This window comes from Pecten maximus, chromosome 11, assembly GCF_902652985.1.
Source record: "Pecten maximus chromosome 11, xPecMax1.1, whole genome shotgun sequence".
NCBI lineage: Eukaryota > Metazoa > Mollusca > Bivalvia > Pectinida > Pectinidae > Pecten > Pecten maximus.
Genome location: NC_047025.1, coordinates 5948634 through 5975383, shown reverse-complemented (window position 1 = coordinate 5975383; position 26750 = coordinate 5948634). Strand labels below are relative to the sequence as shown.

At 39.3% G+C, this 26750-nt stretch overlaps 2 protein-coding genes across 3 annotated transcripts in view; one reads left to right on the top strand and one right to left on the bottom strand.

Moving 5' to 3' along the window:
- Positions 1-321: 321 nt before the first annotated feature.
- LOC117337899 (glutathione S-transferase omega-1-like) lies at positions 322-9344 on the top strand. Its single transcript, XM_033899042.1, has 5 exons — positions 322-509; positions 5415-5520; positions 6158-6377; positions 6504-6633; positions 8371-9344. Exons 1-5 carry the CDS (start codon positions 386-388, stop codon positions 8607-8609), a joined length of 819 nt encoding a protein of 272 aa, XP_033754933.1. The 5' UTR covers positions 322-385; the 3' UTR covers positions 8610-9344.
- Positions 9345-14763: 5419 nt separating this feature from the next.
- The window catches only part of LOC117337937, a 52389-nt gene continuing 40402 nt past the window's right edge, over positions 14764-26750 (bottom strand). For both annotated transcript variants that reach the window (XM_033899092.1, XM_033899093.1), the window contains exons 2-4: positions 18842-19216; positions 15955-16171; positions 14764-15336 (exon numbers count right to left, since the gene is read on the bottom strand). In XM_033899092.1, the coding sequence (XP_033754983.1) occupies positions 15158-15336; positions 15955-16171; positions 18842-19216 (771 nt within the window). In that variant the 3' untranslated portion in view covers positions 14764-15157. The remainder of the gene's footprint in view (positions 15337-15954; positions 16172-18841; positions 19217-26750) is intronic.

Here is a 26750-nt window from a genome sequence, read left to right as displayed (position 1 = left end):
TATGTGCAGTGAAGTTTTTTTAGTGGTCTATATATATAGCTAGTGGTCTATATAGCTAGTCAATTAAATTTTGGTATTATTCTAACGTTACACAGAGACTGTATAACGTTATGTGGCCAAATTTACTAATTAGCTATTTTAATTTGGCAATGCCTTCTAGTTATTTTTTGGGGTGGGGTGTTGTCTTTTTTGTTTTATTATTCTTATAATTATTATCACTATAAGTATTGATTTATCTAGGGTAAAAGTCCGCTACAACAGTAGCTAAATTCTAGAACGTAAACATAACAGTATCTAGGGTAAAAGTCCGCTACATGCGGACAACCAATACTATTTAAGGGGGAGTAACTCTAACAGGATAAGCGACAATATATAAGAGTGTGCGATGTCAAAGTTCGGTAGACTGCTGGCAGGACTGTTCCAGCTTCCTCGAGCTCTGACAACAAAAGGAGGAGTCCGTCAACTGTCGTGTGAAATACCAGCCATGTCCGTGAAACACCTAGGCAAAGGTAGTGTACACATACAGCTATAGGGCTTGTGAAAGCCTTCATCTTTGGTAATATTTTACACAGGTACTTGTGCACAGGACTGTGATTTCTTAATGTAATAGGTTCCTAACGTTACCATATTGTGAGTAAAACGAGAACACGTCGTTTATACCAACCAGATACATAATTAATTATTTAAGTTAATGGCTAATAATGACAATTCACGTTGTGGCCATGGAAATTAACTATCTGATAGGCCGGGTGATATTTAATACAAAATCACACTCGCTCCACAAGTACCTGTGATCTTTTAAACAAGATTTTGAATATTGATATGGTTAATTGTTTGGTTATAATGTCGTAACTGTTATGTTTTAAAAGGTCGAAAAAACATCATGAATCTTCGGTTTACGTCTCGTGGAAATCTACCATTGGGTACTTTGCCTTTTTTACACCCTGTGTGTTATTGTGTTATTGTCTAGATTGCCGCAGACGACCTGCAAAATGACCCCGATATGAGAGGGCACACTGTAAAATATGGTATGGTCTGGTAAAGCAGCGGAGAGTATAGATCACCTTACTAACTCAGGCTGGTGGGAAATTCCCTTAAGCTTAGTGATCTGATGTCTGCAAGGAGAGAAAGATGTTATGGTCACTAGGCCTATTTGGGGTCCTAACACAGGCAGGAGAGAAACTGGTTTGTGGTTGTCTTCTGGGGAAGTGTAAATTTTTATTATTGAGTTTATAAGGTCACCTTACAAGCTCAGGCTAGTGAAAATTTCCCTTTAGTCTGGTGGAAGGATGTCAGCTCGGAGGGTGAGAGGTCGCTAGATGAAAGAAGACTTAAAAGAGTAGTTAAAGTTAATGAAGGTATTCAGTAACGTTACCTTTCTTAGCAGCCCCCCCCCCCCCCCCCCCCCAGCTCAATAACAGCTAGGATTCATTCCTATAAATCCCATTTCTATACTCTATTATCTATTAAACTCCATATATACTCATCCTTTCCTGTTTCATTGCTTATACATCAAGATAACACCAATTTAAAAAAAAATATAATGAAAATTGAACAACATCAAGGTGATTGTCACAGGATAGAAAACAGGACGAGGGCATATTGGTAGTCCTTGTGTAAAATTACAGAAAAATTGAAAAAAACATATACCTATAATATGGGTCAAGGCACTGGCTCAATTCTAACCAATAACCTCTAACATTCAGTGTGTGGAATTGTTTGTGTCCTGTGTGAGAACTGTCCACCTTACATGAAAAAGATCCCCTTAGTGGGGTTATTTGGTTAAGAGCAGGCCCGAAGGTAAGGGGTACAAATGTAGGCCACCTTTAGGAAATATTTATTAGGAAAGTTTATACAGATGTCAAATATAAAATAAAGCAAAGTCATTAGATTTTTATTGAGGTGTATTGATACGCATTGATGAATTATTATATTCTGTAACAAAATAAAGAAATTTGAATTCTGAAACAGATCATGTTTTATAGTATGCCTTGTGATAACACAAACTGAGCAACTGGACCAATGTCAGTTATTGGGACGTACCGATATGGAGCAATGTCAGTAATTGGGACGTACCGATATGGAGCAATGTCAGTAATTGGGACGTTCTGATATGGAGCAATGTCAGTAACTGGGACGTACCGATATGGAGCAATGTCAGTAACTAGAACGTACCGATATGGAGCAATGTCAGTAATTGGGACGTACCGATATGGAGCAATGTCAGTAATTGGGACGTTCTGATATGGAGCAATGTCAGTAATTGGGACGTACCGATATGGAGCAATGTCAGTAATTGGGACGTTCTGATATGGAGCAATGTCAATAACTAGGACGTTCTGATATGGAGCAATGTCAGTAACTAGGACGTTCTGATATGGAGCAATGTCAGTAATTGGGACGTTCTGATATGGAGCAATGTCAATAACTAGGACGTTCTGATATGGAGCAATGTCAGTAACTAGGACGTTCTGATATGGACCAATGTCAGTAATTGGGACGTTCTGATATGGAGCAATGTCAGTAACTAGGACGTTCTGATATGGAGCAATGTCAGTAACTGGGAGGTTCTGATATGGAGCAATGTCAGTAACTAGGACGTACCGATATGGACCAATGTCAGTAACTGGCATGTACAGCAACTGTACATGTACTTGTTGTACAGCTCACTGTACAGGTATGTGTCATACAGCCACTGTACAGGTACATGTCATACAGCCACTGTACAGGTATGTGTCATACAGCCACTGTACAGGTATGTGTCATACAGCCACTGTACAGGTACGTGTTGTATAGCCACTGTACAACTTTATGTCTTTCATTTCATACAGCCACTGTACAGGTATGTCGTACAGCCACTGTACAGGTATGTGTCATACAGCCACTGTACAGGTACGTGTTGTATAGCCACTGTACAACTTTATGTCTTTCATTTCATACAGCCACTACAGGTATGTGTCGTACAGCCACTGTACAGGTATGTGTCTTACAGCCACTGTACTGGTATGTGTCGTACAGCCACTGTACAACTTTGTCTTTCATTTCATACAGCCACTGTACAGGTACATATATATTGACACTGTCAACAGAGGTACACTGTACTTATTCATCAATACAAGATATATGCTGTTAATGATATTTGTTTTATCTGCCCATAGTCCTTATTTTTGGTATGGATGTTTTTGTGAAGTTTGCACTAGTACCACACTAGGTATAGATTAGTAGTGTACTATGTACACTCGTACAGGTAACGGACAGTGCCCTAATAACTACCTATGGTTTTTACCTGTACAGCTGTGGTATGTCTTGCCAGTCTGTTATCTTTCAGTACATATATACATTTAATCGGATATATATGTCGTAGATACCAATAATGGCATGACATGATGGGAGAGAGAGAAATCTGTTACTTATCTTATAGTGCTGTGAATCGATATAAGTTTCATGATCGATCATCACTGTTTCTTAAACGATCAATGATTGATTATTAATCGATCATGAACAGAAAAGGAAATATCTGCCAGAAACATTAACCAATATAGTGGAAAATGTTGGGATATGTTTTAAGGCATCTAGCTATGTTCTTAAATGTTTTGATGCATTTCAATTTACCAGTGATATTCTTCATTTATTAATTGTTGAAGTCAGCTGTAAATCTTGAAAATTTCAATGTTATAGTCAAACCATGATCGGTCACAAAAAACATCATGGATTAGTCTTAGTCAGAGGTAAAACAACTAATCATCGATTAAATTGATTAAACAGAACATCACTATTACCTTAGATGTTGAGTTTTTAAATAGGCTGATCACTTTACGATTTCTATGCATACGACACAATTGTCCAGCTGGTTCCACCTAAGGGATGTTTTGATGAAGAAGGAGTTTGTATGTTTCTTGTTGACAAAGTTTCTATTTAGAATTGTCGATGTTTCATAGTTCTCTTAACACTTGGTGTTGGTTTTCTGTCTCCTTCCTGAGTGTCGGGTTATCTCAAATCTGAGGGTAGAGCTGGTATTACTCCCTTAACTACTTTGTTCAAGAAATTTAACCTCTGTGATTTCCTTTTGTTTTGTAAATTTTGTAATTTTAGATGCTGAAGCAGTTCTGTGACACATCCTTCATCTTTTTTAAAATCTCCAGTAATTTCGCGGACTGTTCCTTATGTATTATTTCCAGTTTTTCTATGTCCGATTTTAGATAGGGGTCCCAAGTAATGTCATGGTGCATAAATGATCTGACAAGGGCAGTATTCTTGCACTCTTTTGGGCAGTGTTTTAAATTTGTTCTAAAAAAAACTAAAGTTGAATTTGCTTTCCATGTGATGTTGCTGATGCAAGTGTTCCATTTGAGGTCGTTTGATATCTGGTGTCCTTGGTATTGGTTTAATTTAAACATATTTTATTGCAAAATAATAAGATTATAAGGTTTGGGCACCAGGTATTTTCAACCTATGATTGCCCCTCTCTGTAATGATGTTCAGAATATAGAGGTACGTGTATATGTAATTTTCCATTGCATTATTGCATCAACATATGATGGGGGGGGGGGGGGGGGGGGGGGGAGTCTCGTAGTTACTACCAACACTACCAATATATATATAAATTTGTAGTCAACAAAGATATAATAAGGTGGTTTTCTTGATCGTTTGTCATCTGATTTTTTTAAAAACTAAGATGCTAAATAATTCAATTGAAGATCATATTTTTCCATTTGAAGAAAATGTGTACTTCCATATTCTATAAGTATGAGAATATATAAATGTGTTGACACATGAGGGGAATTGTTTGCGATTTCTTGTTTGGTGACCATGCATAATCTGAGTTATTGATCCACCTTTGAATTGCTGCAAGTCCTGAATAGCTAAGTTGATTTTGACCAAATTGTATCAGTAGCATTTTTTGGTGAAGCAGAATCATTTCTCAGTTTTGTATATATAAATTTGGTTCTTGGGCCTTCTTGGAACCTGAGCAATGGATCTGGTAATGGAAATGGGAAATTATGAAATTCTTCAAATTATTTCTCTGTTTTAATGACAGGATTTTGTTCAAACCTTTTCCTGAAGCAGCAGGAACAAGAAATAAAATCTTATATATTCAATAACAGAACTTGGATGACTGTCGAGGCCTTTTGAAAAAATTCTCATAAGATGTAATGTCATTGGACAAGGGGGCCGCGGTGTATCGGCACTTTAACACTAGCCCTCCACCTCTGGGTTGCGAGTTCGAAACCTATGTGGGGCAATTGCCAGGTACTGACCGTAGGCCGGTGGTTTTTCTCCGGGTACTCCGGCTTTCCTCCACCTCCAAAACCTGGCACGTCCTTAAATGACCCTGGCTGTTAATAGGACGTTAAACAAAAGCAAACCAAACCAAACCATTGGACAAATTTTAACCTGTATATTTGATGTTTCAGATTCAACCTGTCCACCTCTGACAGAGGGCCGCCTACGATTGTACAGTATGAAGTTCTGTCCATATGCCCAACGTACCAGACTTGTGCTAGAATACAAAAACATTCCGTAAGTTGGTCTTCCCTCAAGAAAACAGACGGAGGAATAATATATAATTTTATGTGCCCGTCCCATGCCCAAAAGAAATACTTTATTGTATCAAGAGAATGGAAATATTGAAAAACAAGATTGTCTTATTTAACAGCCACTGAGAAATTACAGTTTCATGCCATAGCCAAGTCTGCAAATGGTAAGAAAATAGTTAAAAACTGAGAGAGTATCTACAGAAATGAAAATGTAAGGGAAATAACTCTTACAAAATTAGTTGATTCAAAATGCCATTCAGGGAAACACAACTACATTGTACATATCATGGTCATAAAGCCTGCAAAGTTTCAAAGAGATCAGTTGGAAAATGTAGATGGAGATTTCTAGACAAAAATCTAATACTGAATTAATCAACTGGGAATAACTGTTGCAAAAATAGCAAAAATTATGGGGGAAAAAAATACCATCTCAACTTCAGATCAGAAATCCAGGTTGTTGGGCCATACCCATTGAATAGTACCAGCCCAAAATTATCCCTTCAGTGCCAAAAGTAATTGTTTTGATCATCTTTGTGGAAAAGATATTTGGTTCGTGACTTAATTTTTTGAGAAAAATATTCCAAATATGTGTATGTCAGTTATTTGATTTTCAATTACAGATATGAAACTGTCAACATTAATTTGAGGTCAAAGCCCGACTGGTTTCGAGATCGCTACATCAATGCTCTTGTTCCTGTACTTGAGAAGGATGGAGTTGTGATTTACGAGTCCAGCGTTTGTAATGAGTACTTGGATGATGTTTATCCGGAGCAACGTCTTATACCCAGTGATCCTGTTCTCAAGGCCAAAGACAAGATGTTAGCAGAACAATTTGGAAAGGTTTGTAATTATCTTTGTCCCCTCTTCATCAAATTTATAATTCTCTCTGTGCCCCCTCTTCTCTGACAGAGCCATTCATTGATTCCATATATTAAAATCTAAATAAATTTCTTTCTCTTGAATCAGGTAACTGCCCTCTTCTATGATATACCTAAATCGAAGGGAGATGATTCCTACGAAAAGAATGTACGCATGTTCCATTACCAGATGCTTTTCTATGATCAAGAGCTCGGTAAGCGTGGAAAGTTCTTTGGAGGTAAGTTGTGAAGACCGGATCAAAGAGAAGGACATATGAGTTATATTTGTCTTTCATTTATTGCCACTAAACTCAATCTCTACAGACAACATTAGTAGTGGGGACAACTTACAACTAAGCCGTATGAAAAGAGTTATTTCAATTTCCCAATTTTTAACTTTCTGTTTCTGGGTAGTAACGCCCCTGCTTTATCTTCTTACAGTGTTTACATATCACAGTTAATTTCATTTCTTGCCACTTACCTCAATCTCTACGGACAACCTAAGTAGTGGGGACAACTTACAACTAAGCCGTATGAAAAGAGTTATTTCAATTTCCCAATTTTTAACTCTCTGTTTCTGGGTAGTAAAACCCCTGCTTTATCTTCTCACAGTGTTTACATATCACAGTTATTTCAATACTCAAGAACTCTTATCATGATTTTCATGACAGATGTCGACTACCAACATAATAAAGAGTTAGATTTCAGGAGATGAAGATTGATGAAGACAGCTTTATGCTCGACATCATGATGTCATTTGGAAATATTCTGTTTTCTTGTACGATATGAAGGTGGACATTTTTTATGCCTAATGGTTTTATTATTACCACCTTAGATTTCATTGTGAGAATGTGATTAAACCCAGATTTGACCTAGATTTGTATGTTGACTTCAATAAAGCAGAAGAGGCTTACTCTTGTCGAAACACCTGGTCTTAATCTCCTTCTTTTTTTTTTTCAATTTTGCGATAGAATTACCTGTTCATTATTATTTCGGAATTCTCAGATATTCTTTAGAGTACCCAAAATGGAGTGGAGGGCTTAGAAATCATACATAGGTACTATGTCGACGGCAGCAGAGTTTTCCATGCAATAACTCAAGTTTCCTTAGGCCAATAAACCTCAAACTTCATGCAGGTATGCCTTACCAAAAGTGCTTGCCTGGGATTATTGCTTTTCAGGTCTGAAGGTTGAAGGTCAAGGTCACTGTTACTAAAACTAGAAAATTTGTTTCCTTGTGATAACTGAAGTTCGTTGGGGCTCATCAAACTTAATTTTTATGCCGTTTCTCCTTACCACAGGTGCTTGCATAGGATTGGTTTTTTTACTGGTCCAAAGGTCAAGGTCACTGTTACTATAAATAAAAAATCTAGAAAAGATATTTCTGTGTAGTATCTCTTGTAATCACCTAGATTTCTGCACAGGTGACACATCCACTTCTGTGGAATTCATGTTGTTATAATGTCAATATACTCTGATCTTCTTTATTACCCAAATGTATTGAAGTACCTGTGTTTCAAGGGTCCGCGGTGGCCGAGTGCTTAAGGTGTCCCGACACTTTAACACTAAGCCCTCCACCTCTGGGTTGCGAGTTCGAAACCTACGTGGGGCAGTTGCCAGGTACTGACCGTAGGCCGGTGGTTTTTCTCCGGGTACTCCGGCTTTCCTCCAACTCCAAAACCTGGCAGGTCCTTAAATGACCCTGGCTGTTAATAGGACTAAACAAAAACAAACCAAATACCCAAATAAAGTGGAGGGCTAATCATATTTACTCCATTCCTATTCATTAATGTTACACCAATATTATTGATTTTTTTTTTTTTTTTTTGATATTTTTTATTTTTTCATAATTCAAACTTTCCACAAATACACATCCCTCACCTTTGATTGGTCAAAAGTTAAAGTTGTCTAATTTTAACTACAGTGTATAGTGTAACCTTTGATGACAGCATCAGATGAATCCTCTTTATACTTCAGGTTCTAAGCCGTGCAATGTCGACTTCATGATCTGGCCCTGGTTTGAGCGACTTGGTGTGATGACTGTGGTTTCTCCTGAGTCAGCCATTACTTCCGATAGGTACCCACACCTGGCTCCTTGGCAGGACAGAATGTACAGCCTACCCTGTGTCAGGGACACCTACGTCAAACCTGAGGATCACATCCACTTCTTCACCACCTTACGGCAGGGTACACCTGACTACGACTACGGATCCTAATGATACTTGAAACAAATAGCTGACTTACACATGTGACAAAAATTCCAATGGAAAGTGAGAGAGATTAACTTTCACAGGACTGATAATATTTCTACGTGAATTATGATTTTCCTTGGAATCAATCAGTCACTTGAAACTTGTATTCAGATTGTGATCACTTTTTAAATCAAAGTACTGAGAGTACTGAAGGCCGAATGACAATGTGATTTCTGTAGCTCACCAGCCCAGAGAGTTAATCAGCTCATGCCATGGTGTGGAGTCCATCATCAGCATTGAAGTGATTATAAGTATCTTATTAGCTCACCTGCCCAAAGGGTCTAGCGTGAACTTTTTCCTTTAAATGACTTATTGATATTAAAACCATGAGGCCCAGATACCTAATATTGGGCCTGTGGCATACAGGGGTGAAGGGCTACCAGATTTGCTAGCCTTCTCTAATAATTTAGTAAAGTGGTAATCAGCAGTAGTTGGTATCTGCATATAAATGCCAAGATCAACTTCAAAGTTGCTAAAGAACCAAGTGAGCAAGTCAGGCCCATTGGGCCTCTTGTTTCAAGTTTAATGGTGTATAAGTGAATAAATACACAGACAACAAATGCAGCATTTTAATCATTCAAAAATAGGTGTCATTAAGTTGTAAGTGAATATAAACTTCAGTTGATATGTATGTAAACTGTTGTCAGGTGCATAAAGATTGATTTATCTTTATTTTTTAATTAAAATTTTGAATTTGAATTACATGTCAAACGTTAAACTTTTAAACTGATGCATAATTTTACATTCTTTTTAGCATTTTATGAAGCCAATCATATGTTGTTCATTGAGGTAGTCCCTAACTACTACAAGGAAAACCTGCCTCAAAATGACCTTGGGTATTCAATGAGGAGATAAACCCAGCACACAAACAAACATAATCACATATGACTTAATATCTTCAGTGAAATATGTGATTCTACATTTAAGGGAATGTACTTTTAAATGTTTTAAGGTTTGTTTTCTATCGATATCAATCGTACCATATGTTCTTTGGATTAAGTTACATGCCTTCCCTATTTCTGGGGTCATGTAATTGCACAGTGAGTTTTGTTATCCTTCATTTGTTTAGTTACTACACAGTTAAGTATAGGGCTGAGTATTTCCTTTCACCCAAGTCCAGGTCTGTTTACAGAGGTGAAGCCTAGCAAATCAGGCATTATGGAGGGAACACAGAACATTGCTATACAGAGAAGCCTCAATTCAAGACCACCTCAAAATCACAACCACCTTAATCTTAGATAAAATAAGAACTGCAGGTCTTTGTTTCCTTCATAACATGTTTGACTTATTGTTTTATTTAGGAATTTATTCTCTTTTCCTGTCAGAATGCATCACTGGTTTACTATAAAATTGAAGGCAGTGCTACATACATATTATTGTTCCTCTTAAGTTTGTTACTCATCAATGTCTGTTACTCATCAACGTCTGTTACTCATCAACGTCTGTTAATCATCATCATCTGTTACTCATCAACGTCTTGTTACTCATCAACGTCTGTTACTCATCAACGTCTGTTACTCAGTCTGTTACTCATCAATGTCTGTTATTCATCAACGTCTGTTACTCATCAACGTCTGTTAATCATCAACATCTGTTACTCATCAACGTCTTGTTACTCATCAACGTCTGTTACTCATCAACGTCTGTTACTCATCATCTGTTACTCATCAACGTCTGTTACTCGTCAATGTCTGTTACTCGTCAACGTCTGGTACTCATCAACGTCTGTTACTCATCAATGTCTGTTACTCATCAACGTCTGTTACTCATCAACATCTGTTACTCATCAACGTCTGTTACTCATCAAAGTCTGTTACTCATCAACGTCTGTTACTCATCAATGTATGTTATTCATCAAGGTCTGTTACTCGTCAACGTCTGTTACTCATCATCTGTTACTCATCAACGTCTGTTACTCGTCAATGTCTGTTACTCGTCAACGTCTGGTACTCATCAACGTCTGTTACTCATCAACGTCTGTTACTCATCAATGTCTGTTACTCATCAACGTCTGTTACTCATCAACGTCTGTTACTCATCAACATCTGTTACTCATCAACGTCTTGTTACTCATCAACGTCTGTTACTCATCAACGTCTGTTACTCATCAACGTCTTGTTACTCATCAATGTCTGTTACTCATCAACGTCTGTTACTCATCAATGTCTGTTACTCATCAACGTCTGTTACTCATCAACGTCTGTTACTCATCAATGTCTGTTACTCATCAAGGTCTGTTACTCATCATCTGTTACTCATCAACGTCTGTTACTCATCAATGTCTGTTACTCATCAATGTCTGTTACTCATCAACGTCTGTTACTCATCAACGTCTGTTACTCGTCAACGTCTGTTACTCATCAACGTCTGTTACTCATCAATGTCTGTTACTCATCAACTTCTGTTACTCATCAACGTCTGTTACTCAGTCTGTTACTCATCATCTGTTACTCATCAACGTCTGTTACTCGTCAACGTCTGTTACTCATCATCATCTGTTACTCATCAACGTCTGTTACTCATCAACGTCTGTTACTCGTCAACGTCTGTTACTCATCAACGTCTGTTACTCGTCAACGTCTGTTACTCATCAACGTCTGTTACTCGTCAACGTCTGGTACTCGTCAACGTCTGTTACTCATCAATGTATGTTACTCATCAACGTCTGTTACTATTCAACGTCTGGTACTCATCAACGTCTGTTTCTCATGAATGTCTGGTACTCATCAATGTCTGTTACTCATCAATGTCTGTTACTCATCAACGTCTGTTACTCATCAACGTCTGTTACTCATCAACGTCTGTTACTATTCAACGTCTGGTACTCGTCAACGTCTGGTACTCATCAACGTCTGTTACTCATCAATGTCTGTTACTCATCAACATCTGTTACTCATCAACGTCTGTTACTCATCAACGTCTGTTACTCATCATCTGTTACTCATCAACGTCTGTTACTCGTCAATGTCTGTTACTCGTCAACGTCTGGTACTCATCAACGTCTGTTACTCATCAATGTCTGTTACTCATCAACGTCTGTTACTCATCAACATCTGTTACTCATCAACGTCTGTTACTCATCAAAGTCTGTTACTCATCAACGTCTGTTACTCATCAATGTTTGTTACTCATCAACGTCTGTTACTCATCAACGTCTGTTACTCATCAATGTTTGTTACTCATCAATGTCTGTTACTCATCAACGTCTGTTACTCATCAACGTCTGTTACTCGTCAACGTCTGTTACTCATCAACGTCTGTTACTCGTCAACGTCTGTTACTCATCAAGGTCTGTTACTTATCAATGTCTGTTACTCATCAACGTCTGTTACTCATCAATGTATGTTACTCATCAATGTCTGTTACTCATCAACGTCTGTTACTCGTCAACGTCTGTTACTCATCAATGTATGTTACTCATCAACGTCTGTTACTCATCAACATCTGTTACTCATCAATGTCTGTTACTCATCAATGTCTGTTACTCATCAATGTCTGTTACTCATCAACGTCTGTTACTCATCAACGTCTGTTACTCATCAACGTATGTTACTCATCAATGTCTGTTACTCATCAATGTCTGTTACTCATCAACGTCTGTTACTCATCAATGTCTGTTACTCGTCAACGTCTGTTACTCATCAACGTCTGTTACTCAGTCTGTTGTGGTGGTAGAGGCGATTGGACTCAATTGCTAATAGTTTCTACAGAATATAAAATTGACATTGATAGCTATCACCTAATTGAAAAACATACATTAGAAATAATGATGTATATTGTGGGCATCTCAAGAATTATTATGTTTGGGCATTTCAATCACTACGTATACTTTGTCGGAGCGTCTCAACCATCACTTTGTCTGGGCATCTCCACCATCACTTTGTCTGGGCATCTCAACCATCACTATGTCAGGGCATCTTAACCATCACTTTGTCTGGGCATCTCAACCATCACCATGTCTGGGCATCTCAACCATCACTTTGTCTGGGCATCTCAACCATCACTATGTCTGGGCATCTCAACCATCACTTTGTCTGGGCATCTAAACCATCACTATGTCTGGGCATCTCAACCATCACTATGTCTGGGCATCTTAACAATCACTTTGTCTGGGCATCTTAACCATCACTTTGTCTGGGCATCTCAACCATCACTTTGTCTGGGCATCTTAACCATCACTTTGTCTGGGCATCTCAACCATCACTATGTCTGGGCATCTCAACCATCACTATGTCTGGGCATCTCAACCATCACTTTGTCTGGGCATCTAAACCATCACTTTGTCTGGGCATCTCAACCATCACTATGTCTGGGCATCTCAACCATCACTTTGTCTGGGCATCTCAACCATCACTTTGTCTGGGCATCTCAACCATCACTATGTCTGGGCATCTCAACCATCACTATGTCTGGGCATCTAAACCATCACTTTGTCTGGGCATCTCAACCATCACCATGTCTTGGCATCTTAACCATCACTTTGTCTGGGCATCTCAACCATCACTTTGTCTGGGCATCTTAACCATCACCATGTCTTGGCATCTTAACCATCACTTTGTCTGGGCATCTCAACCATCACCATGTCTGGGCATCTCAACCATCACCATGTCTGGGCATCTCAACCATCACTTTGTCTGGGCATCTCAACCATCACCATGTCTGGGCATCTCAACCATCACCATGTCTGGGCATCTCAACCATCACTTTGTCTGGGCATCTCAACCATCACCATGTCTGGGCATCTTAACCATCACTTTGTCTGGGCTTCTCTACCATCACCATGTCTTGGCATCTCCACCATCACCATGTCTGGGCATCTAAACCATCACTTTGTCTGGACATCTTAACCATCACCATGTCTGTGTAACAGAGCGCATGATAAAATAAGTTTAAATCACTGCCTCCGCTAGGGATCGAACCCGGGACCTCTGGCTTACTAGTCTTACGCTCAACCGATCGAGCTAAATAGAAGATCTCCCTAGCCGAGCGGTATATTGCAGCTAGTATTTACCAGGGTTACATACTCCCCCTCCAGTAAAGAATTTGTCCTCGAGTTTCCAGGAGTAACAGCGATGCTTGTGGAGCAATCCTGAGTATTTTCCCCGGGTCCCTACATGGGCGCCAATGTAACAGAGCGCATGATTAATTAAATTTAAATCACTGCCTCCGCTAGGGATCGAACCCGGGACCTCTGGCCTACTAGTCTAACGCTCAACCGATCGAGCTAAAGAGAAGATCTCCCTAGCCGAGCGGTATATTGCAGCTAGTATTTACCAGGGTTACATCTGGGCATCTTAACCATCACCATGTCTGGGCATCTCAACCATCACTATGTCTGGGCATCTTAACCATCACCATGTCCGGACATCTCAACCATCACTTTGTCTAGGCATCTTAACCATCACCATGTCCGGACATCTCAACCATCACTTTGTCTGGGCATCTCAACCATCACTTTGTCTAGGCATCTCAACCATCACTATGTCTGGGCATCTTAACCATCACTTTGTCTGGGCATCTCCACCATCATTTTGTCTTGGCATCTCCACCATCACTTTGTCTGGGCATCTCCACCATCACTTTGTCTGGGCATCTCAACCATCACTTTGTCTGGGCATCTTAACCATCACCATGTCTGGGCATCTCAACCATCACTATGTCTGGGCATCTCAACCATCACCATGTCCGGACATCTTAACCATCACCATGTCTGGGCATCTCAAGGATCAATTTGTCTTTGTATATCACCATTGATATGTTAAGATGTGGTCTTTGCGGCCTTTCGAATTTTGTTTTCACTCAAGACATGGTAGAATTGGTCTGCAAAATTTATATATTTTATCAATATTGGCCCATACAAGTCCACAAAATGTGGGTAGTTTAAAACAAGGTGAGAGAGTATTGCAATGTAGGCGCCAATGGGAACAGTCTTCAGGTAAGGTGGTTGAATCGGTGAAAGCAGACTTACGTCTTGTTTAAACATTTCTAACTGTATATAGCTTATATCTCCCCAGCTAATTAATAGTTTATTAAAAGATGCACTGAAAATGGAATCACTAGGTGCATTATTTACATGATTCTTTCTGTGAAACATTGATAAAGAAAACGAGACTGCCAATCCTATACAAATAATTTATTATTATTACAAATTCTGAATTTGAACCTGCCTAACTAATGACTAGAGTAGAATAGAAAAAAAAATCCACCAAGTATATTTCGAAAAATACAATAACGTTTTTAAAGTCATAACTGCATGACTGACCAAAGGAACTTCCTCGTGAATTTCAAGAACATCTCCATTTCACAAACTGAAAACCAGCGTTAACAACTGTTTGATTGGGGACGGATGTCACGTGAACACGGCGCCATGTCCAATCATCGCCGTGATCGTCTGCCGAGTATAAAAAAAATCCTGGCATTCATTATAGGTGTGGGCAGTACACATGATATGGATGTAGTATGACCTACATTTTGTCATAGTGATACAGGATTAGGTAGATCAAATATCGACGTCATGAGAACAGAAACTCCTGTATGCCATCACGTGACAATGAACTGAATAATTTTGTAGAATGTTGCATCTTGTATGCCAAGGCCGATGATATACTCTGCTCGGATTCCGCCCATGTTACTCTGGTAATGAATTGATCTAGTGAATGCAGGCCTCGTATTCCCTGATTGATGTCCATACCTGAAACACCAACGAAGAAATGGATCACACATTGAGTCTTTGATGTATCATAAATGGTATACCGAAGTCTCGTCTGTCTTAACAGGTATTACATGTATTTATCTCCCAATAACGGGGTGTATATGTACATCACGTGGCGTATCTGTACATCACGTGGTGTATCCGTCTATCACGTGGTTTATTTCATCTGTACATCACGTAGTGTATCCGTTTATCACGTGGTTAATTTTATCTGTACATCACGTGGTGTATCCGTCAATCACATGGTGTATCTGTACATCACGTGGTGCATCCGTCAATCACATGGTGTATCTGTACATCACGTGGTGTATCTGTACATCACGTGGTGTATCCGTCAATCACGTGGTGTATCTGTACATCACGTGGTGTATCCGTCAATCACGTGGTGTATCTGTACATCACGTAGTGTATCCGTCAATCACGTGGTGTATCCGTCAATCACGTGGTGTATCTGTACATCACATAGTTGATCATCCATCACGTGTTCACCTACTTATAATAGTGGTTGCCTGAACTTTGTTGATTTTTATTCAATTTTACGTAACCCCAGACAGATATTATTTTACTACACTGGGCGTACATGTATTTATAGTATACCTGTATGGAAGTTACAGGAGAGGGCAGCTTCTCCTTCCACCACTACAAACATGTCACAATCATCGAAGTAGGCCACCGTTTCGCACTTTTGTGTGTATCGGACCTCAAACAGGCGGGGACTGTACTTCATATGGTTTAGTACGAACGACTCGCTCAATCCTGGCTCTGATTTTAGTTTGTAAGTATTGAAACACTTCAGAAATATGTTTCGCATCATCTGTGGAGAAAAGGTACGATGTTATGTATGACAGTATATAACAATAGTTTTTCTATAGATAAGAAGGACACCATATGGTAATAGATTTAACGTAAACACGACATGACAGTAGCTTAACAGTGATCATTAAAACAGACAAGAACTAGCCAATCAGTGATCAGTAAAATAGACATGGACTGTAGCCAATCATTGATCAGTAAAATAGACATGGATTGTAGCCAATCACTGATCAGTAAAATAGACATGGACTGTAGCCAATCATTGATCAGTAAAATAGACATGGACTGAAGCCAATCACTGATCAGTAAAATAGACATGGACTGTAGCCAATCACTGATCAGTAAAATAGACATGGACTATAACCAATCAGTGATCAGTAAAATAGACACGGACTTTAGCCAATCAGTGATAATTAAAACAGACATGGGCTGAAACTGGCCAATAAGTGATCGTTGTAACTGACACGGACTAGCCAATCAGTGATCAATAAAGCAGACATGATCAGTGATAATTAAAACGAATGTATGAATGAAGCAAACCAATCATTTATCAGTGCAAATGGTTCATACGCCTTAGAGGTCACGTGGGACTTGATAAACCGATAACTGATTTTGGCGTTAAACGAAGAAGTTGAAGCATGAGTTTTCTTCATTGTCGACATTTCCAAAAGACCAAAGAAAATATTCAAAATGGTGTACCACGTTAATGGAAAATGGTAAAGAAACATTAAAGGAATCAAAATCGTCGGAATGGCATATAGCCTAGATATATGAAAGAATAAAAAAGATGAAGAAAAAAAATGAAGAAAAAAAATCGAATTCAAAATAGGGTAATTTTGACAGCTGGCGAGCTTTTTTTTGCCAGACAAATTTATTATTTTAGCCCCATATTTGATTATAGATCTACTTATAAATATATGACTTTACAATATAAGAAAATGTCGCCGACATAGCTCTTAACATTTTGGAGCAGTTGCTGTCACAATATAGAATGCAGAATAATAATAATAATAAACATAACAGAAACAATAGGTCTTTTCACTGGTTGGTGAAAATCCCTAATTATGGACAATAAGTCGATGATTCAGGAACAACCTACAGATTTATACGTTAATGAGGCGACAATAATTCAATGATTCAGGAAAAATCTTACAAATTTATACGTTAATTATGGACAACAAGTTAACGATCTGTGGAAAACCTCGATACGTTGATTAATCTTCCAGTTAGCAGTCACTACATCAAAACAGTGTTCAAACAGAAATAGCATCAACAGTTTTTTTAAAGATCATGATGATGTCACTAATATTTATTTTTTTCCAATTCACAATACATTGAAGAGCAATTCTGGACGGCAGCCTGACAGTTCTGGTATCTGAGTACCGAAGCAACAGAGAATATCAAAATATTAACATTATATTAGCACTGAAAACTCCATATTGCTCTTATTACTGGAAATAAAACATTTCCTCGTGAGATGCCCTCCATAAAACGTTACCATGGTCTTCCTCACGTGACTTGCATCTCTCGAAACACTGTCACATCGAAACCCATTCCTTACGTTTTTAATATGACGCTTGTTTTTCTTAGTTGAAAGTACCTGTTTGAATGGTTCAACAATACAAACGTAAAAGCGGTTCCGGTTCACGTCCACAACATGTCTGGTCTGACAAACACACGACAAAATATAGTGTACCGCTGAACTTGCTTGCGATATACCGCTACATTTAAAGAAGGACCCGACACGGTCAGGAAATAATGAACCGATTGTCATGAAAATTGACATGAGCGCCGCCATTTGCTTTGCTCCAAAAAATTACTTTCCAAGCTAATTTTCTCGACATCTAGAAATCTTTGGAGAAAACAATGCATTTTTTTTCAAATAAGGCGACTATTTCAAAATAAGGATGAAACAATTCCACAATCATCTTTAAATGTTTCGTGGTGGGTATGAAATCTACCTTGACGGGGTAATATGAAACACACAAGGGGAGAGAAATCTTGTATCAGTTTGGAATTAATTTTGAAAAATGTTTGTTGTTTTTTTTTAATTTTAAACAAACAGCGATTATCAAGCAATGTAAGCAGATACCTTAGCTCTGGGGAACGTCCACCACTCGGTGACGGAAGGGAAGTTTAAATTCAGCCAAAATTGTCAAAACACAGCTCCTTCATAATGGCAGTCATTTGCACTCATTACTTGACATAGGAAACAGATGTTTTCGAAATCCCGCAAATACATTTTTCAATCACCGTTTTTTAATGATTAACATTGGTTCACAGCTGTTTGGGGTTTATCTATAGTTACTTAGAGTGATATTATAACTCCAAATTCAATAATGACCTTTGTATTCTGTTATTGTTAATAAATAACATGTTGCGAAAAAACGGCAACTTGCGTATAATACCCCAGTTGGGTATGCATTTGTTAAAAGTGAATTTTGCAATATATAATTTAAAGGCGCATTGCTTTATGTTTCATGACTAAATAAATGCGATTTTTAACGCATTTTTTTTTATAAAGTTAAGTTTAAAATGATTTTGGCTAATTTTAGTAACATTGATATACCTCAATTGACGTATGATAGACAAACTGGTGGTATTCCCCAACCTGATAAAACCCGAACAACTGTGATTAGATACGACCTTAATTAACTATGACGTCACTTACCGATCTGTCTAGTATAGTTCGCAATGCCTTTAATGTAGGCGAATCACATTTCCTTATCGCTAAACACATATATCGGCATTTACTATTCCCGAATATTTTCAAACTAAATCCAGTTGTTCCATTTTGGTCTTGACTATATGGTCCATATGCTGAAAGGTCAAAGTTCAAATTATGTGCCCGGATTTCCTGTGTGGGAACTTCGCGCAAGTGCGGGCGTTCAACTCCTGCCATGGCGCCGAATGTTTGACATGACACTTCCTCCGTGAACTCGTCCAGCCCCAGAAATCTAGCCGACTGACCCTTCTTTCCATCACAGACAATTACGAGTGTGCGGCAACTTTCTTTTTCCAGACTCTTCCGTATTTCTTTATCAAACTGAAATGATAAAAAATCAACAAGGTCTTGTCAGGAATGGAGATGTTTAGGCTAGTGATAGACGAACACCACAATCATTATGTTAAAAGTAAAAATCATCTTTACATTAACACGGGAAGTAGATTTGTGTAAGTTACGATCGGGTACCTTGAATTCGGTTCTTAAATAAATTATTTAGGGATATAGGTTACGATCGTTGGTTTTTATGACGTAACTTCCGGTCTACAAGTTATTTCCTTAATCATTTAAGGATTGAATAATGATATAATAAATTTGTCTCAAGACCTATTGAGGTTTATACCCCCATACACCTCAATATAACTTTATTCAATCCTTATATTTATATTTTTTTGATATTTTGTACAATATTTTGTCTTTGACAAATAGGGACTTGTGCAAGTCTACCACAGAACTTACCGAAATGTACGTCATCACTCTTCGTCTACATATGGTTAATACTTTCAGGATTTCTTTCGTGAACAAACTTAATAGCGAATTAAAACAAAGATTAGTTTTAAAGGAATTTATTTCATATAAATATGATCACTTTTGAAAAGGAATTAAAAAAATATAGTCCAAGCTCGACAAATGTCGGACTTGATATAGTTCATTGAAAAATGACTCGAGTTAACTGTGGTAGGTTCATTGAGTCTGAATTTAGTGGAAATATAAATATTACTTATTATCCCGTAACCATCGCCTATAATCCCTTAATCGTCCCCTACCATGTAAAAACGGCAAAAAAACCTCGTGTTGGATCTTTGCTGTAAGATAGGAATAGGAACGAAAACAACAGGAAATAGACAATGGCAACTATGGACCAGTAAGTATACTTCCTACGCTCTCCAAGATCTTTGAAGAGATATACTGTAAACGTACAAATTTTAGCGGTAATCATATTTTAGAGTTTTTTCACGCTGAAAGCATTCCGCTAAATTATGATTGAACTAATTGTAATTTACCTATATTGGATTATATGGTAAGCATTGTCAGTGCGCTAATTTATCACTCCGCTATTCTTTTTTAATTTGGTTTTGCGCTAAAAATTGAAATAACTTTACAATACATATAAAGAACAGTGCACTTTGGCTTATTTGGTTTATTTTGTTTAACGTCCTATTAACAGCCAGGGTCATTTAAGGACGTGCCAGGTTTTGGAGGTAGAGGAAAGCCGGAGTACCCGGAGAAAACCACCGGCCTACAGTCAGTACCTGGCAACTGCCCCACGTAGGTTTCGAACTTGCAACCCAGAGGTGGAGGGCTAGTAATAAAGTGTCGGGACACCTTAACCACTCGGCCCCCGCGGCCCCCGAACAGTGCACTAGACAAAGGAAACTACAGACCAGTAGGTATACTCCCCGCACATTCCAAGATCTTTGAGAGATCAACATATTTCCACCTCAGTGACTTCTTTAATGATGGCGTGCACCTGTACCTCTCCGTATAGAGCTGGGTATGGGTGCCGAATGGCATTATTGAGGTCATTGATGATACGAAAATGGCACTCGACCAGAAAAAGACCTTTTACTGCTTGCTGCACAATTTCTTTCTCCTAAAACTTAAAACTATTGACTTTCAAATTCGACCACAGATCTATTTCAATATTGTCAAACTACCTATAGCACAGAACAGAATGTAAAACTATGAACAATTACGGTAAATTTCATGAATTATATAAAGGAGTCCCACAAGGATTGATTTTAGGTCCGCTTCTTTTCTCTATATTCCTTAACCTATACAATTACGCAGAAGACAGCACAGTCAGTGAAGCACGCACTTCATTATAGACACTGTGAAAACCCCACTACAAATAGACAGCAACCCATACAATGGTTCACCGGCAACTACATGCCAGTAAATTCAGACAAATTCCAAGCAACGACAGTGTGTAACAAAACACAAGAAGAAAACATCACTTTTCAACTAGGCAACAACGCCACCAATAGTGAAATCATTGGGGATCCCAATAGACTAACATGCTCATTTCTCTGCAACCTGCAAAAAAGCAAATAAACTCAACACTCTTAAATGTATAGAAAAAAAACCCCACTAAAACAGACTAAGCAAGCACACCATCTAACAGTCATTTATTCTCTCCAACATCAACTTCTATCCACTGCCAAGGCACTTCTGCGGCAGAAAAAAAAGAAGAAAAGTGAAGAAAATTCAGTAAAGGGCGCTATAATTCATTTACGACACTAGCACGTTCAAAATTACCCTCGCTCAAAATTGGAGTACACAGAAATGTTGCCATAAATGTTTTCAAACTCACCAACATACCTACGACCTGATCCACACAAGAGGTAAGTCATAAAACTTTTAGATACCACAACAATATACCACATGTTAGGACCACTAAGTATGGCAAAAACACTCATTCCTATATGAAGCATCAATATTTGGAATGTCCTACCAGACCAATTCAGAACAACAATCACGCTATCACATCTAAAACACCCTAGCTAGTACGGGTCAAAATGCAAATGCAACACATGCAAACAAAATACCAATGTACCATGTACCATGTACCATGTACCATGTACCATGTACAATGTACCATGTACCATGTACCATGTACCAATTCAAATAAAAATGAATTTGATTGGCATCGTCTTTTATCCTATATTTGTTGACATTCAAGAAAGTGACATTTCAATAATTTGTTTGTCATGGCTTCTTCTAATCATTGAATAATCTGTTGGTGTCCCCTCGACACCCGTCCTTATATGACCCTGGCTGTTGGTGTCCCCTCGACACCCGTCCTTATATGAGCCTGGCTGTTGGTGTCCCCTCGACACCCGTCCTCATATGACCCTGGCTGTTGGTGTCCCCTCGACACCCGTCCTCATATGACCCTGGCTGTTGGTGTCCCCTCGACACCCGTCCTCATATGACCCTGGCTGTTGGTGTCCCCTCGACACCCGTCCTCATATGACCCTGGCTGCTGGTGTCCCCTCGACACCCGTCCTTATATGACCCTGGCTGTTGGTGTCCCCTCGACACCCGTCCTTATATGACCCTGGCTGCTGGTGTCCCCTCGACACCCGTCCTCATATGACCCTGGCTTTTGGTGTCCCCTCGACACCCGTCCTCATATGAGCCTGGCTGTTGGTGTCCCCTCGACACCCGTCCTTATATGACCCTGGCTGTTGGTGTCCCCTCGACACCCGTCCTCATATGACCCTGGCTGTTGGTGTCCCCTCGACACCCGTCCTTATATGACCCTGGCTGTTGGTGTCCCCTCGACACCCGTCCTTATATGACACTGGCTGTTGGTGTCTCCTCGACACCCTCTTGTACGACCCTGGCTGTTGGTGTCTCCTCGACACCCGTCCTCATATGACCCTGGCTGTTGGTGTCCCCTAGACACCCGCCCTCGTAACCCCGACATATAATTAAGGGTAAAATGACAATTTCCACTACCCGATTATCTTTTGTTGACGCCATGTTTATATTCCTGTCATGTTCATGTTGATGGGGCGAACGTTAACAGGACTATTTACTATCATTGTGAAGCATAGATCAGGGTAAGCCAAGCTTTCAACGACACCAAGTGTGTGATACTGTGATACCAGGGCATAGTAATGTGGACGTACTCCTCAGGGTTCCTGAATGTCCCATTACTGATCCACGCGTCTGTCATTCACTCGGAGAGGCGATAAGTCTGGCGGTCTGTTCAAACAGATATCCAGACAGGAAAGTGTGTATTCAATCTGATTAAAATCAGCTGTTACATGGCTACGTTTACTACGTACTACGCCATTCAGGAGTATTACGTACTAAACGTAGCTATATGACTTTTGTGATTTTAATCAGATTGGTGTGTACCAGATCCGCAGCGTGCAAATTATTCTTGTTGCATATGGCGGGTGTAGTGGCAAGAGTATGGAGATGTAAGACAGTGTATTTTGGAAAGGCTGCAAGAACATAAATATTGACAAGGATGCAGGGAGGCTACAAACCTGGAAGGAAGGCACTTTAAGATGATTCAACAGGGATATTCAGAATGATGTGGTTGTATCACTACCTTGGAGGTAGACAGTTTACCATTGCAGTTCACAATGACTGTAGTAACCAGGAACTGGAGAAGGCATGCGGATTCAGTCTGGGTGTCAGATTGCTCCTGTATCCGTCAACACAGAATCTGGGCGAGGATGGCGGTGTCTCATTTTAAATATGCAGCTAACAGAAGAAGAAGCGATCTTCCTGATTGTCAAAGTCTGCATCAACGCAGGAAGTGTAAAGAGGCTTTAATGGTTGAAGGATCCATCAAGTCCATTGTCACATGAAGAAGCAGCTATCAATTTCACAGAAACTGAATGAAGAGAGGCAATGATCAGGAGAAAGAGTTAGTGCTACGTGGATGCAGTCAATCGGGAGTTGGCTCAGTATGTCCATCACAGGAGAATCGGAACTAAAACGAAACAGCTGGTCTATACTATTACAGTGTGGTAGGGTGGTGACAGTTGTGCCACTTTTTAGGAACTGTTAGATTTTCTGTGAAACTTATACCCCTTAGTTAAAGAAGCTCGACAGATTCAAGATGGAACCTAATATCGTGGACCTAGAACTTTTCAATTTGTTTTAAATGTAAGGACGATAGTCTGTCTGCCAAGATGACTGCTTGTTCTGTCCTTATACAGTCAACACAAAACAGATATATTAAAGTATAATTAAAGAAACATTTGTGCACGCATGCGCAAGGCTTTACGGAGAATCGATAATCTCTTATCTTCAGATTACCAGTCTCCAGTAAACCAGCTGGAATTCTGATACAATTCAGATAATCAAAGTATCAACAGGATTATCGGTTTTTTTTATCGGTAAGACTTCTTGTCTAATAAAGTGGGATGTTTGGTCTAAATAATTTGGTTCATCAAGAATATCCCCAGATGCGACATCATCGCTGGTCTTCAGACTTCTCTTGATAAGATAGAGAGAAGTTTAGTGATTTGTGATCCGGGATTGTCCCCGCTGTGAATTTTGGAAGTGTGCGAGAACTTGAAACGGGAATCTACGAGAGCGAAGGGTGGCGCTGGGCTCCCTTGGTGACGGGGGCAGATAACAAAGATCGAGCAAGAGATGTCACTAGATTCCAACCGGATACAACTCATTGTGTTGTCCGCATGGGTCGCCATTTTGACAAGGCGTCACTATATATAATTACATGTATACCGGCTAACGGTACCACGTACGTTACGTCATTTCAAATGTCCACCTAAACGGACGTTGTATCAGATTTCTATAAGGATCCATGTGCTGGCTGGCATACCAGATGTGTCAGGTTTTAAATCACTTCTTGATTCACCATCGAATATAAGACGCGATAGATTAAACATTATTTCGTTCACAGTTGGCCTAATAAATCTCATTTAAATCAAGACTACGTTACATCCCCTAATGAATATGCACCAGCCAGGGATCAAGTGCGCGTTTAAGAACATCAAACGTATCGCCAGCGCACTAGATCAATAAGTGTGATTGATCTGCAATATCACACAGAACAAGAACGTTTCAAACACTCCAGGCGATTTATTACTTCCAGTTAAATACCACAGAGTGTTATACCTGGATTTCAGTCCGATCTTCAAGAAAAACAAGTGATTTTATCGAGTAATATTTCACGAGGAGTTCCGATGGATACATACAGAGGTCTCTTTGATACCATATCAATATACATGTAACCAGTTAGCACAAAAATAGTTGGTTATTGTTATTCGAGCGAATATCACAAATGAATCACCTTATAATTATTTCGGAAACAATTCATATGATATTTTCGTCACGTGACTCTTTCTGTTACGTAACCCAATTACCATGCACATTTTCGCCACGTGATTATATGTTACCCAATTATCCGTGAACATTTTCGCTACGTGACTTTAGATTTTAGATAACCCAATCAACCGTGAAAATTTTCGCCGCCTGACTTTAGATTTTAAATAACCCAATCATCCATTAACATTTTCGTCACGTGATTATCTGTTACGTAACCTCAATATCCTTGAACATATCAGCCACCTGACTTCAGATGTTAAGTAACTAAATAATCCTCGGACATTTTTGTCACGTGATACCCTCAAAGAGGTCCACGTCTCGCTGTACTGCAGCGAACTCCGCCATAGCCGGTCCCAACCCTGTGTTGTGAAAGGAGGTTTAGTTTGGTTTATTTTGTTTAACGTGCTATTAACAGCTAATGTCATTTAAGGACGGCCTCCCGTGCGTGCGACATGCATGCATGTGGTGAGTGCGTATGTGTGTTTTGGGAGGCTGCGGTATGTTCGTGTTAAGTCTCCTTGTGATAGGCCGGAACTTTTGCCGATTTATAGTGCTACCTCACTGAAGCATACTGCCGAAGACACCCAGCAGCACACCCCACCCGGTCACATTATACTGACAACGGGCGAATCAGTCGCCCCATTCCAAATAATACTCACTGATACCAGCTAACAGTCACCCGGACTAATGATCTAACCTAGAGCCGCGAGTAGAGGCTGTAACCTAAATCGAGACTTTAAACCTACAACATAACATAACACTATACTGCAGCACAGTAGTCATTTTCACAGTCGACATTTTGTCACGCGATACTCTCAAAGAGGTGCACGTCTCATTGTACTGCAACACAGATTCAGAAAGTAGATTAGGGAAGGAAAATAAAATACCATAAATGTCACATCTCCTGACCGAGGTCGATATGGACAGTGTACCGGTAAGTTGAGGTAACTTTGACAGGTTAAATATGACCTGTTATCAGTGATCGACACATAACACAGTAATCAAAGAAACCTGTATGTGACTTTACATTATGTATATCCCGGCAAAGTCGTTGTTAAATCGATTGCTTTGTTCACTTTATCACTAACTAAATATTGAATCTTTGACAGGGCAGTGCCAGACTTATAAATCAATATCACGTTCGATACCTGAATACATATGAAGTTACTGAAGATAACATTTGATCAATACACACTGTATCAAAGGGTCCTTTGGGATCCCACAAAGTGCCCTAAATATACAGACTCGCTGTGTCATTTAGGATCCTACAGACAGTCCTAAATGTACAGACTCGCTGTGTCATTTAGGATTCTACAGACAGTCCTAAATGTACAGACTCGCTGTGTCATTTAGGATCCTACAGACAGTCCTAAATGCACAGACTCGCTGTGTCATTTAGGATCCTACAGACAGTCCTAAATGCACAGACTCGCTGTATCATTTGGGATCCTACAGACAGTCCTAAATGTATAGACTGGCTGTGTCATTTAGGATCCTACAGACAGTCCTAAATGTACAGACTCGCTGTGTCATTTAGGATCCTACAGACAGTCCTAAATGTACGAGACCGAGCTGTCATTTGGAATCCTACAGACAGTCCTAAATATACAGACTCGCTGTGTCATTTAGGATCCTACAGACAGTCCTAAATATACAGACTCGCTGTGTCATTCGGAATCCTACAGACAGTCCTAAATATACAGACTCGCTGTGTCATTTAGGATCCTACAGACAGTATTAAATGTACGAGACCGAG

Bases quoted from the DNA above. Each gene is read 5' to 3' on its own strand.
- LOC117337899 (XM_033899042.1), top strand. From the start codon at position 386: ATGTCAAAGTTCGGTAGACTGCTGGCAGGACTGTTCCAGCTTCCTCGA. The intron at 510-5,414 runs GTAGTGTACACA...TTGATGTTTCAG, and splicing joins CGTGAAACACCTAGGCAAAG to ATTCAACCTGTCCACCTCTG. The intron at 6,634-8,370 runs GTAAGTTGTGAA...TTTATACTTCAG, and splicing joins GCGTGGAAAGTTCTTTGGAG to GTTCTAAGCCGTGCAATGTC.